This window comes from Scleropages formosus, chromosome 4 (assembly GCF_900964775.1).
Source record: "Scleropages formosus chromosome 4, fSclFor1.1, whole genome shotgun sequence".
NCBI lineage: Eukaryota > Metazoa > Chordata > Actinopteri > Osteoglossiformes > Osteoglossidae > Scleropages > Scleropages formosus.
The window spans coordinates 9,820,270-9,834,041 of record NC_041809.1 but is presented as its reverse complement, the minus strand read 5'-3'; the positions used below and the strand labels follow the sequence as shown (position 1 = coordinate 9,834,041).

Here is a 13,772-nt window from a genome sequence, read left to right as displayed (position 1 = left end):
TGGTTTCCTCCGGGTGCTCTGGTTTCCTCCCACACTCCAAAGACGCACTGTTCAGGTTGAGTGACAGGGAGAGTGTGTTCCACTGATGTATGGATGAAGGACCCAGTGTAAATAGTGTATCTAGCAGTGTAAGTCACCTTGGTGAATAAGGTGTGTGGGCTGATGATACTAAACAGAGTTCATTGGAAGTCACTTTGGAGAAAAAGTGTCTGCTAAATAAATAAGTGTAAGTCTGTATGTGGATATGGAACACACACACTGTCTGAAACTACTTGTCCTAGGTGGGGTTGCAGCAAGCCAGAGCCTACCTGACAACACAGGGTGCAGGGGACACACCCAGGATGGTATACCAGTCCATTGCAAGGCATGCCCCAGACCCACCAAAGAGTGGGGACCCGCCCAAGCCCGCTGCACCATCGTGCCACCGCACCCCCTGGGTATGGAATAACAATTAAGAAATCTCCACACAGCGCCAGAATCTTCTGTTTGTGGTTGGAATTTGGAAGGAAAGCAGTGCATCTCTAACCAAACCTATTCCTATCCTGGTTGCTGCATCAGAATTATTCTGCCAGATACTTTTTAATATCTGTCTCAGAAAGAAGCACAGAAATAAATTTATCCCTGCAACAATTCGACGGAGAGAATATAATGCAGTGACAAACATGGTGCATGGTTGTGAAAAGAAGTTTGAGAACTCTATGGAATTATCTAGATTTTTCCAGGAATGGCTTGTAAAATGTGATCTGATGTTTATCCAAGTCAATAATAAACAGAGTTCTATTTAACACAGATGCTTCACATTGACGCATCTTCGCTGAACAAATTATTTAAAGAATCAAGGTCACGGATGAAAAAATTACGTGAGCCTTTATCTTTAGCATGGGGGGTGTGGTGGCGCAGTGGGTTGGACTGGGTCCTGCTCTCCAGTGGGTCTGGGGTTCGAGTCCTGCTTGGGGTGCCTTGCGTCAGACTGGTGTCCTGTCTTAGGTGTGTCCCCCCCCCTCCAGCCTTATGCCCTGTGTTGGTGGGTTAGGCTCTGGCTCCCTGCAACCCTGTATGGGAGAAGCAGTTCAGACAGTGTATGTATGTATGTATGTATGTATGTGTATATTGGCGAAGCTGATGATGAGTTAGGAGGTGTTTTGGCCTGTTTCATTTCACATGTATTTCTGAGCCGTCTTCCGTCCAACAGCTTGTTTCACATCACATCAGGGCATTTCAATAGGATCAAGGTCAGGAACCTGATTTAGCCATTGTGAACAAACATAAAACATCGCAGAGGGCGATGATTCGATGTATTGTTTCTGATTCAGGGAAGCAGTGGAACTGATCAAGAGTCTGAATACATTGTAATATATACACACACACACACTTTCAGAACTGCCTGTCCCTTACGGGGTCACGGAGCCTACCCAGCAACACAGGGGGTAAGGCCAGAGGGGGAAGGGGACACACCCAGGACGGGACGCCAGTCCGCCACAAGGCACCCCAAGTGGGACTCGAACCCCAGACCCACCGGAGAGCAGGACTGCAGTCCAACCCACTGCGCCACCGCGCTCCCCTTGCAATATATAATTTGCTTAAAACTATATGTACAAAGATAAAATGCGATATATATGTGAAATGTATGAAAATGTAAATACAATATATGTACCATAGATATGTTAATATAATATTAAATATATTAATAAAAAAAGTACTGTACAGCACACCAACGGTCGGCACGTATTGATACAGTTTATTGGAAGTATTTACAAGACCAATAACATCACTAAAACAATTTTTAGATAGTTTAAGGAGATGGTAGGACACTGCATGTCTGAAAAGACGTCTATTTTGAAAGTATGGGGTTTCCGCCTCGCATAAAGCAATGCAAACGGTCGCGAGGAACCATTTCTCTGCTGAGAACCTTCAATTCTGCGGAGCAATTCCCGTATACATCGCCCTGTTTTCCGTTTAATTGCTCAAAGCGTTCGTGAGGAGAACGCACATGCGTCCAGAGTGCTGGCAGATGGACGAAAGGCTGTGTCTGTTATTGTTAGCGAGCTCATGATGGTTCCATTACCGAACAAGGAACGCGATGCGCTGTCGAGATAGTGACACAGCCCCAAAGACTCGATCTCTGAAAAATGTGGCGAAAAAACAGCAGTAGGGGGTTATTCGCCGGTCTCAATTTAGACAAGCTGTGGGTCACTGTATGTGTGTAGGGGGGTGTTGCTCGCATTCCATTGGAGGATCATACCTGCATGTGAATGTGAGGAAAATATAATCCCGGCATGGGCCTGCTTTCTGCACTGGTGAAGGTAAAGTACAGTACTTTGACCCTGATTTGAAATGTGTCACAAAGTGGTAAATCACAGTAAACAAGTCGTGTAAACGTGTTGCCATCCACACGTGCTTGGATGCCCGCTGTCCAGGCGAAGAAGCAGAATTTCCCATTACTTGACATGGTCCTCTCCTGGGAGTTTTTCCCTTTTCCTCTTTTTCTTTTTGCCCTGTTGGCGATGCATCGAGAGAGAATGGAACATAAAACAGAGGCACGATGAGAGATCTGTGCTATTGCTTGTGCTGCCAGTTCTGTCCAACGTTAAAACACACACACACACTGCCTGAAACTGCTTGTCCCAAGCAGAGTCATGGTGAACCGCAGCCTAAGCCAGCAAAACGGCGGACAAGGCTGGAGGGGGAGGGGACGCACCCAGGACGGGACACCAGCCCATCACAAGGCACCCCAAGCAGGATTCGAACCCCAGACCCGCAAGAGAGCAGGACCCGGTCAAGCCTGCTGCAGCACCGCATCCCCCACCTTAAAACACAGTTGTTCGTAAACAGCCGAGAAACAGGATGAGCTTTCAGGCTCAGTCAGGTGAGGATACAGTAATCAGAAGAACAGGTATAAAAGCAAAGCCGTTAATTCCGCAAAAAAAACCAAATGTGAATAAAATAGCGGAAAAACGGGTGCAACGAACTGCAGGACAAGAGAAGGTTTGGAATCACGCTCCTCATGGGCTACGTTGCGCGTTACCTGTTTATTCCAACCATGTGCAAAACCAAATGATGTAATTTCTCCGTAACACTCTCTTGTTTTGGAGGGGGGCGGTTCTGACGGCAAAGCCAGGTGGCCTTCTACACGACTGGAACAAGAACCTGGAAGGATGATGAGTGAGAGCCTGACCGAGAAGGTTCGAGAACTTACGTAGTTGTCCCGCGCTGACCATCCGGGGTACAGCTGCATGTGTCGCTGCCTTTCCTTCTTTGCCAGCTCATAATATCTCCCCTGCTCCTCTCTAGACAGCGCATGCCACTACAAAGCAGGATGCACTCGGTTACACTTGGGCGGAGGCGTGAGCCAAACATCGCGGCATGAACACTTGAGGATTTTTACTCCAACGCACCGGGAGAGCAGTAAAATTTACAGTCGCTCCAAAGTGAGACATTTAGGCGAAGTGCTGTCATATTCCCGGTACTGTATTAATGAACATTTTGGTATTCTCTACTACTGTTATGAGCAGATTAAAAATGCCATTAATTAAAGGAAACGACAAACCAATAAATAATCCATTTGTGTCTGAAATGATTTTACAGTGGATCCTTTCCATTTACCCTCCGTCCTAGAATTTGATTGATGGCCGCGCTCTCTTTCAGCATGCACTCGGACACCACTTTCGCACGCATCTCCTTCATGTACAGCATGAATGCGTTCAGGGGCTTTTTGATGTGGTTCTTCTTCTCGTCCTCATTTTTCAAATCGGAACGCTTTCTTCGGGAGATAAAAAGCAGAACAGTGTCAGTGTCAACTTTTCGAAGCCATTTACAGGAAATTACACTATAAATTCATCCTTTCATGTCGGAGAAGCCATTATAAGTATATAGAACAATATAAATATATACTTTTAAGATATAAAAGAGTGAGTTATGTTAATATTTTCTTATTGATTATGTTATTAAAATATGCAATGTTAAGTATAAATTATATCGAGTGCATGCATCCATATATGATCATTAAGCAAAAACTAACGTGTAAATAAGCCATTAAAATAGTGTAATGACCTGCATTACTGGTTTTGTGTAAATAGTTGCATTCTGGGAAATCTGTAAATAATGTCTGTAACCGTTGGGAGCACTTAGGGAGGAAAATGATGGGGTGACCGTGTTCCCCAGGGTTTGGGGGGGAGAGTGTCGGGGTTCTAAGCAGATTGGAAAAGCTGGTTGTAAGCACAGGTCCTAGAGGAAATGGGGTCCTTCCGCTGAGAACATTATCTCTTTTGTGCCGGTGTTCAAATAAATTGTTTATCGTGAACGCTGCCTCTGCGGCCGTCTTCCCGCCAACCAAGCCCACGGTTCTGTGTGCCATAATGGATAATTGTAGAGGGCGAAACCAGTAAAACTCAATGATGGGACAGAGTCGTTGCATTCTGGATGTTAATAAGTAGGTTATGTGACACAACGGGAATCATGTCACGTCCAAAGTGTGTAACACGACAGATAAGCGTTAGGGTTGCGGAGGCTGTGCTTTTTGGTTCTCAGCTGGGGTTGCGGAGGCCGTGCTTTTTGGTTCTCAGCTGCTCGGGCGCATGACGTGCTGCTGTCAGGTAGCGTGAAAGGTGAGGGTGAGAGGGGCTCACAGGCGGTTTGCTAGGTCGCTGCTGCCGTGTTCCTGTCCGAAGCGGGGGTTGGCGACATGCGGAATCGCGGCCACGTGAAAGCTGTAACGCGGGGAAACCCTCGGGGGGAGCAGCCTCGAAGGGACACCGCTGTGAAATGTCAGAGAGATGCAGACTATGAGACCTCTCCTGTGTCCAGCGACCACAAATTATTCTCCACCTACCCATGACGGTGCCTTCTAGAGCTCTTCCTCAGATGACCTTCCAACTTGTGGTTCGGAATAAACCTCTTCATCAGAAATAAACATTTTAAAAAAAAGCCAAACACATGAGAGAAGGAATTGTTTCAAGTGCACAAAGAGTGCAAGCCTGTGTGTATTCGTTCTCCATATATATCGATAATTTGGTAACGTACATACTGTGTGAGATCACTTCGTACGACTAGTTTAAGGGGTAGATCTCAGATTCTGTCTTCGGTGACTTGCGTTGCTGAGATCTGGCGGAGAGCTGATGGCAAACCTGGGATGCCGCACATCAGATATGCAATACGGTCATTCATAGTTTCGCGCACAATCTGCTCTTTCTTTTACAGTGCTGTTATTTCCCATTTATCAGTCAAAGGTACCCTCGCATGATACTTTTTTTTTTTTCTTTTCACTGGGGCATTCGGTAAACAAGCGCGAGCCGTAAATCGGACATCGCGTCTTCCCAGCTCTTCTGCAGCAGTTCCAAGAGGTGCAGGACAATTGTGGGTCGCTTTGCTTTTTTAACCATTCTGTCCAGTATGTGTCATCCAAGATCAGGTTACCCATGCATATTCAAAGTTTTGACTGGCTTAGCTGTTTTATTTAACAATGAATTGTTGAAATTGTATTATTACTATAAAATGTCGGATTTTTTTTTTTTTTTTACATTTATCTGCCTCTAACACTGAGGACACAAGTGAAGCACAATTTTTTGGAGACACTCTCTGTGGTCACCAAGGGTTGACATTAACTCAATGGGACTTACACACACACACACACACACACACACACACTGTCTGACCCACTTGTCCCATACGGGGTCGCGGGGAGCCGGAGCCTAACCCGGCAACACAGAACATAAAGCTGGAGAGGGAGGGGACACACCCAGGATAGGACGTCAGTCAGTCGCAAGGCACGCCAAGCGGGACCCGAACCCAAGACCCACCGGAGAGCAGGACCCGGTCAAACCCGCTGCACCACCGTACCCCCCATTTACCAACAACTACTGAAACTATTTAGAAATTAACTCCCCAAGAATCCAATAGACAGGAAATTGAGTTTTTTTTTTTCACGAAATATTGATTACATTTGAATTGCATTCTTTAAAAAAAAAATCTGAAAAAAGCGTATTCTCTATTTCAGTTCCCAAACATGCATTATTTACTTCTTGGAAGAGCACTATATGTTTTTTCCTCAAACTGGAGAGGAGATGAAAACCATCACGAAAACGAACTTTCAAACCATTCACTTTCAGTAGCTGTGCAGGAATGAATAATACAGGGTTTTCATTGAGAATGATTTCATCCCAAAACCAACACACAGATTCACAAAAACAGACAGGCATGTGGATAATTGTAAACTAATTAATGAAAAACCTTAGTATAGGCAGTATTTCCATGCACAATTCTGGTAACCAGTTTACACTGTAAATTCACCATAAGCCTCTTAGCCATATTGTTAGTGCTATGTTTACATTTATTCATTTAGCAGACAATTTTCTCAAAAGGGACGTACAACTCAAGGTAAACAAATTACATTTCACCAAAACATGTAGAGTTAGAGCTGCAAATACAAAAGTGATAGTGAGAGATGATTTAATGTAAAATTATGGAGTTGTTAACGAGAATGAAATGGGTCTGAAAGAGATGCATTTTGAGACCTTTCTTGTATGTCACAGGGATTCAGCAGTTCCGAGGGAGAGAGGGAACTCATTCCAAGAGAGCAGAGCAAAAACCTATTCTATATTTAATGTGAATTTACCATTGGCCACTTGTCTACACCGTCAGCAACACATCCTTGAAGGTCACTGTCGGTTACGTGAGCAACAGTAAATAGAGGCATTGAAACAGCTCAGTAATGATAGTATTTGGTTATATCACTCAGAAACATACACAAACTTCCTTTAAAGCACACATCACAACTATTCTTTTTCAGGCAGTGGTTAACATCGATTTACCACCCTTATAAGCTGCCTCATCAGGAGAGAAGTTCTCTACCAGCTTGGAGTCTAGGGGACTATGGCTGGTCCCTCACTGTTGGCCATCCTTGCTTAATTCATCATAAAGACATCTGTATAGTAGCTCTATCTATACAGTTAGTTACAACAAAACCTGGCTAATAAGTTATAATGCAGTTTTATTGTAAGCATAGTTTATTGCTTTTTCTCCATCAATCACCAGATGGTTCATGCGCGGAATGGTGGTCTGAAGTCGTCAAAAGAAATATTCGGCATCTTATAGAATAGCTAATTTGTGCCGTGTCCTACGGCGCAAGATTTTAATTATATGAACTCAGTATTTTCATTGAAAGGTTTTTTGGAATTTTTATAAACTGGAGTATTTTAACATGGTAGTATGGGCATAATTTCCTCTGCTGAGAGAAAACTGGACTGGGTGATGAGAACGATGACATTTCCATGTGTTTTTTCAAAGGTTAATGTCTGAGAGAGAGAGAGAGAGAGAGAGAGAGAGAGAGAGAGAGAGAGAGAGAGAACAACTCACTTTGACAGGGATGTTCTGATGGTGACAGCAGCTGGATATAGATGATTAAATCCTCCTTGGACAATTGGGTAAACTGACTGGTTTTGCCTAAAAAAAATACATTTAGCTAGTGAGAATGATAAAGACTTCTCTGATTTGAGTAAAACAAAGTAATGCAAAGTAATTAAGGCAGTAGTACAAGAATGGAAACAGCTATTTCAATTATGCACATCTAAAAAAGTGATAATTTCCTAGATGAAACAAAATCTGTCCATTAGGATAAATAAAAATAAAGTATTAGTTTGACCGATCATTCAGGTAATAGACACTCGCACCATTAGAAGAGAAACACAAACAAAAGCTTAATTTATATCATAACACAGAAGAATGTTGGGAAATTAATATTATATACCATACAGAGATTCAGCAGGTATGAGCATTTAGTTTCGTTTCTAAAGCAAATACAGACACCACTGCTCCAGCAGATCAGCTCAAAGCCAACAGCAAAGGAACAATTGCTTGAGCAGAATTAGAATTGCTTACTGTGAAATGAGCCACCCCACTGGATGGGGTATCTGGCTTGTGGCTTCCGGAGAAAATGGACAGTATGTGGGGATGGTGTGGGCCATGTGTGGCTGCCTTGGAATTCCTGTTGGGAGAAAACACAAATGTAGTTCCTTTAGTGACGAAACAGAGGATTCCGTTATTCTCAGGTAGGGTATGTACAGCGAATCGGAGGTGCTCACCTATTTCAGGCTCCGCACCGCCCGGCAGGTGCGATGGATGGATCAAACAAGGGAACTGATCCCTGCTGTAGGCGATTAGGGGTGTGAGTGGATGAATACAATGAGGCTGTTGTACCACAGCAACATCACTAGGCTGAAGTGTTGGTCCAGGACATCCCTACGTTTGTTTGGAGGCACGCAATGCAGACGCATGGGAAGATGTGAAGAGAGGGAACAGAGAAAAAAATTATGTTAAGCAATTAGCCTTTATTATAGGGGTCACAAATATAGACTAATAGCATGTGCAAAATCCAGATTTTCGTTACGTCATTGACCACTGCAGACATAATGTTAAATATTCTAGGTGCTAATTTAATTTTTTTTCAAATGTTTCTATATATACTGTATATACTAATTTAAAAAATTCCTGCAAATCTTCTGACGAGTTGAATCTTTACTAAAGGTACAAATGTCCATTCTTCTTATGTTGACATATTTTTTCTTTCTTAACAGCTTTGTTAAACCGCCTGTACAGAAACTCTGTAATCGGACACGTCTGCTTTTACGTTCTTCTTTAACTGATGAAAATGAACTGCATTCATCCAGTTATTAGATGATCTAGTAGCCCCCTGACACTGCAGGCACAGTTCACATCATGAATTATGACTCGCTCCCAATTGTTGACTCATTTGAGACTATTTTATTTCCTTTTGCTCGTGGACAAAAACGAAGGACCTGTTTTTTCCAGGATGCACAGATTTCAAGGCAGTCCTTATCCGGACTCTTGTCTTAAGTCTAGATAGCCGCAAAATATCCAACCAATGCCTAGAGCCACGTGTCTCAGCACTGCACCCAAAGTCTTGCTGTGAAGAGATACTGTGGGGTCAGCAAAACGTGAAAGTAATGTTGTTTATCCAACAAGTAATGTGGCAGAGGTCCAAATGTCATAATTTAGTAGTTTTGCACAGATGTATCCTGGAACTGAAAGTACGGCAGGATGGGGAGCACTAACATCTAAGTATTGTCTGTGTATGATTGTCTTTCACAATTCATTGGCCAGACGACACGGAATGTGCCCTCGCTCAAAAAATAAGATCAGAAATAATTGTTTCCAGTATTTGTTGTACGTTTTTAACATGAAAAGTGGTGAAAAGGCCGGAACCTGCCCCAAAAGAAACCTCACATTCTTGATCGATTTAAGAACCGGAAGCTTATTAGAAAAAATAAAACAGCTGATAGCGGTTAGAAATGCTGCCTTTAGACCTAAAGGTCGCAGGTTCGAATCCCACCTCCAGCTGTAGTGCTCTTGAGCCCGGTACTTACCCTGAATTTCTCCAATAAAAAGTGCCCAGTTGTATAAATAGGGAAATAATTGTACGTTGCTTAATGTTTTAAGGTGCTTTGGAGAAAAGTGTCATGAGTTTGTACCATTACTTTCAATATTTAATTAGTCACATATTCAAAGACAGTAAACTACTGTAAAACATAACACATTCACCAGTGTCCATTAACTGTACTCTGACTTTTGTCCTTTGAGTTTTATGAATTTTTGAGATTCATATAGAGAAGAGCCAAACTTCAGACACAACATGTGCCCTGTAACATGCGTGACTTTGAGATGATGTTCTATATATATGGATATTAATAAATGAACAATTTACAAACAGAGAAAATCTGTTATGCACCTGCAGCTCTAGCCAGGCACATAGACATTTGCTACTTCCTTTAGTCATAGAAGTCCCATGTCTGGTCTTGATTATGCCAATTAATATTTTTCATTAATTATTAATATTATTAATATTGATTTATAGTAAACTCAAAACAATTTTTAATTGACATTTCAAATAGAAAGCTTGTGGTGGCACAGCCGAACGTGTGAGCTGTTTGTGATGTGTGTCTTACAGCAGGGAAGGGGGACACGGTGTACTCAGGTGCCAGTCTACTCTGAAGGTTCGCCCGCTCGGTGTCCGCAACGGGCCATTTCACCTGCAAACACTGCCGAGGGATAAAATGCACAAAAGTGGTTGACGATATTGAAGTGTCCTTAAGTATTTCAAATATCTTAACAGAATTTTCTGACTGCCGAGGGATAAAATGCACAAAAGTGGTTGACGATATTGAAGTGTCCTTAAGTATTTCAAATATCTTAAGAGAATTTTCTGACTGCTGAGGGATAAAATGCACAAAAGTGGTTGACGATATTGAAGTGTCCTTAAGTATTTCAAATATCTTAACAGAATTTCCTGGAAAAAAAAAAAAAAAAGATTGTGCCCAAACTAAAGAAAAACGAATGAAGTGTAAATGAAAACATCTCATCATCATGGACATAATAAGAACATTTCCAGGCAGATAATATACCAATTCTAGTGCTGCAGCTGAACCTCTGACATCAGTATGTTGCAGTTCTGAGCTCTATTGGGGGGAGGGGGTGATTACTCTAGAAGATCCCATTTACAATAAAATAAATATTAATAAATTAATTAAAATGAACTTTTACAATTAAAATTGAAAATAAAATAAACTTGTGTACCAGTGAATAGCGGCTTAATCATGAGACAATTTTCTTGCAAAGGTCTCATTATTCTTCTGAAAATGTATAAAAATGTATATCCCATTATAAACTCATTTTTTCAGCCTTAGTTCTCTTCAAATGCATGGCACAAAAAACATGCATGAAGGATGTTCCACGCTGCCTTTAAATCCCCAGACGCACTGATCAGAAAAGTGTCAATATTTAGTGGCAGAAAACTGAGAAAAGTGTCAATATAGTTCAGCCAGAGAAGAGTCAACATTTAGTCAGTTTCACACAAAAAAACCTCACATATTCTCATCCTTCTACTCAACTGCCACAAAGGTGAACCAGATACCATAATTTTGCTATAAATTTCCATTTTGGGGGGGGGGGGGGGTGCTACTTGATCCAAAGTGCTACCCAAATGAACGTACAGTAATAAGAAGAAAAAGAAAATAATAATAATAATAATAATAATAATAATAATAATAATAATAATAATTTAATTATAGAATATTGAATTCTATAATATATAATTATATAATTAATTAAAGATAGAATTGTATATAACTTTATTATTATTATTATTATTATTATTATTATTATAATAAGAATGTTATTTAAAGTGTCCTCGCGCACTTGGAACGCAACTGTTGCACGCAGCGGACCGAAGGAGTGGGAAATTCTGCTGTAAAATTTCTGTCTAAACGGGTGAATTTGCATAATAAAAACAATAACGCACAATAAACTCTGTTTTAAAATCCATTTATACATAAATCTATATATATAAAAAAAAATTTAAGCGTACTGTTCGGGGTCCGACGGGCAGGGTGCCGATCTCGGGGATCGTAAACGGCTCGCCGCTGCGCGCTGCCAAGTTTCTCGTTCCTCTTACGTCTGAAAAAGCAGAAACTTTTAGTAGCTAAGTGAACTGTTATTCACGAACTGAGCACGCATCCGTCAGTTTGACTTCATATATGTGTGTGTGTGTGTGTGTGTGTGTGTGTGCTGTATGTGAAAGCACAGGAGAGCGCGCCGACGGAGCGAAACTCACCGCCACTTGGAGCTGCGCGTCTGCGCTCATCCTGTTCTTCCGCCGGGATTCGTCCCGCATTGAGTAAAGGGGAGATCTTATATTGTCATAAACATGTTTAATCAAAGTTTCTACATCCCCCCCCCCCTCCCTCCCCTTTTACTTCTGGCTGAGAAGGAAAAAAACATCCAGAGTAATCCACATGAGTGGAACAGTGGGGGTGGCCCCTACTCACCTGCTCCAACTCTTTCAGACTGGCTTCCTTGCAGTCTGACTGATTTGTGAGAGAATACGGGAGATCTGCCGCATCCCTTTCTGCTGGCAATATGTCTCGGTTTTCCCCGCCACGTTCCCGTCCGCCTGTGAAGGAGATGGTCTCCTGATCCGCAGCCAAGGGGTCCCTTCCGGTGCTGTCCAGCTGCGGCATGGTCACCGACAAAGTGGCAGGAGAAGGGAGCTGTCCCGCCTTTGCTCCGGGGTCTTCACGAAGTTGTTTTCGATCTGCGGGCGACAGACGCGGACACGAGGTTTTACAGGTATGAAGTTCAGCCAACGCAGAGGCGGCTCAAGCTGCTCCTGTGGCTTTCAGCTAGAGGATGGTCGTGATTGACAGATGCAGAGGGGTGGCCGGCGGGGGTGGGGAGGGGGTGGGGGGAGTCTGAACACTGGATGAGGGGGACTGGTGATGACAGATACATAGGAGCCAGGGGAAGTGTTGAGGAGAGCAGAAAAGACACTGGAGAAAGGGAACAATCAAATTCCAGCAATGGTTAGAAGATGTTCTCCCGGTTGGTCCACGTACTATATTTAATTGTTTCATAATGATGCTTATATTGCAGTAAAAGAGTCACTTGTAGTTGTGCACCTCTTGGAAACCTTGCATGCCTCATGGACATTTATGGGCATATAATTTGGGTATTTGATCAATTTCTGATTATAATTAGAATAAATTAGCAAGTGAAATTGACAAAAAAAAAAAAACAATGCGAAATGTAATTGTGAGTCAGCAGATTAAATTGTGCTTAAGCGTGGGTTATTAATTACGCAATGGACTCTTCTGTCCGCACTGGAGAGCCCCGCGAGCTCAAACGATGAAGCGCGAGATGAATCTGGACTCGTAATCAATCAAATATTTTGAAACGGTGCTTTGGTCTTGTCTAAATATGATGTCATTACATACGCGGGGCACAGCATTCACTACATTTCAGCGACGTTCTGCTAGTAAACTCCTGCAGATACTTCATGGCATTAAGAGTTGAACAAAAAAAAACAGTATTTTTTTTTCTTTTTCCTATTAAGTATTTCTGTGGAAACATAGTTTGAAGCCCATGATGAAACGAATAAATCAAGGGCTTCATTTTTATAGTAGTTCAGCAGACGAGCGACCGAGTGAGTTTTAAACATGCGCAAAAGATTACGGACAATCACAGTCTCAAAGTCACCCGGTTGGACTGCAGTATTACGAACGGTTTTAACAGCTTTTTCACGCATTTCGGAAGCATAATTTACATTCAGATGCGGGCAGGCATAATGGAAAGGAGGTGAAGTTGTACGGAATTGTGTTTTCTTGGCCTGCCTGCACTCTCCTCGCAGAGGCAGCATGATTTTTGTCCCTGCTGCCCAATAAGTCACAAAAACCGTGTCTTGAACATTGTGCAGAGGAGGGGGCCGTAGCTGATTGCCAGAGGAACGGACAGGGAAACAGACAGAGGATGAGCGAGGGGCGCTGCGATGCGTGACGATGAGAACTTCCAGGTTGCCAGACTGTGTCGCACAGGAGTCGGGGCTTTATGTATGAGATCAGCGGCGCCGGAGTCCATGAACCTGCCCCACAAGCCGGTCCTGCCCGCTGGGTGCTGACACGTGTGACCGACCATTAACAAGTACGACAGCATGTTTTTCCTTCCCCATTTCTTTTGAAACGGTTGCATTTATAATCCCGGAACGATGGTCATCGCACATTGAAACTCGCACCGTGGACGCATACTGACGCTTCTACCGGGTGTCAAAAATGTTAATATTCTGGGTACCCCTTCAGTGACGAGATAAACGAGAGAACTTGCAAAAATCATTCATTTCTTCTTAAAAACTCGAGGATGCGCCTTTGCCCAAAATTATAATTAGAAAAACAGATGATCTTACTGCGTCTTTTCAGAGCATTTTTGCATCAGTT

General features: G+C 42.7%; 1 protein-coding gene across 1 annotated transcript; it reads right to left on the bottom strand.

Moving 5' to 3' along the window:
* Window positions 1–2,438: 2,438 nt before the first annotated feature.
* LOC108932732 (transcription factor 7-like 2) lies at window positions 2,439–12,158 on the bottom strand. The gene is made up of 11 exons (XM_018749299.2): window positions 11,835–12,158; window positions 11,621–11,651; window positions 11,375–11,463; window positions 9,957–10,049; window positions 8,076–8,232; window positions 7,873–7,978; window positions 7,351–7,437; window positions 4,626–4,754; window positions 3,604–3,760; window positions 3,197–3,304; window positions 2,439–2,495 (listed from the first exon to the last, which is right to left on the bottom strand). The coding sequence occupies exons 1-11, from the start codon at window positions 12,024–12,026 to the stop codon at window positions 2,439–2,441; spliced, it is 1,206 nt and encodes a 401-aa protein (XP_018604815.2). The 5' UTR covers window positions 12,027–12,158.
* Window positions 12,159–13,772: the final 1,614 nt, after the last annotated feature.

Coding starts and splice junctions, on each gene's coding strand:
- LOC108932732 (XM_018749299.2), bottom strand. CDS start 12,026: ATGCCGCAGCTGGACAGCACCGGAAGGGACCCCTTGGCTGCGGATCAG. Junction 11,652..11,834: donor GTCTGAAAGAGTTGGAGCAG/GTGAGTAGGGGC, acceptor GCGGAAGAACAG/GATGAGCGCAGACGCGCAGC. Junction 11,464..11,620: donor ACGCGCAGCTCCAAGTGGCG/GTGAGTTTCGCT, acceptor CTGCTTTTTCAG/ACGTAAGAGGAACGAGAAAC.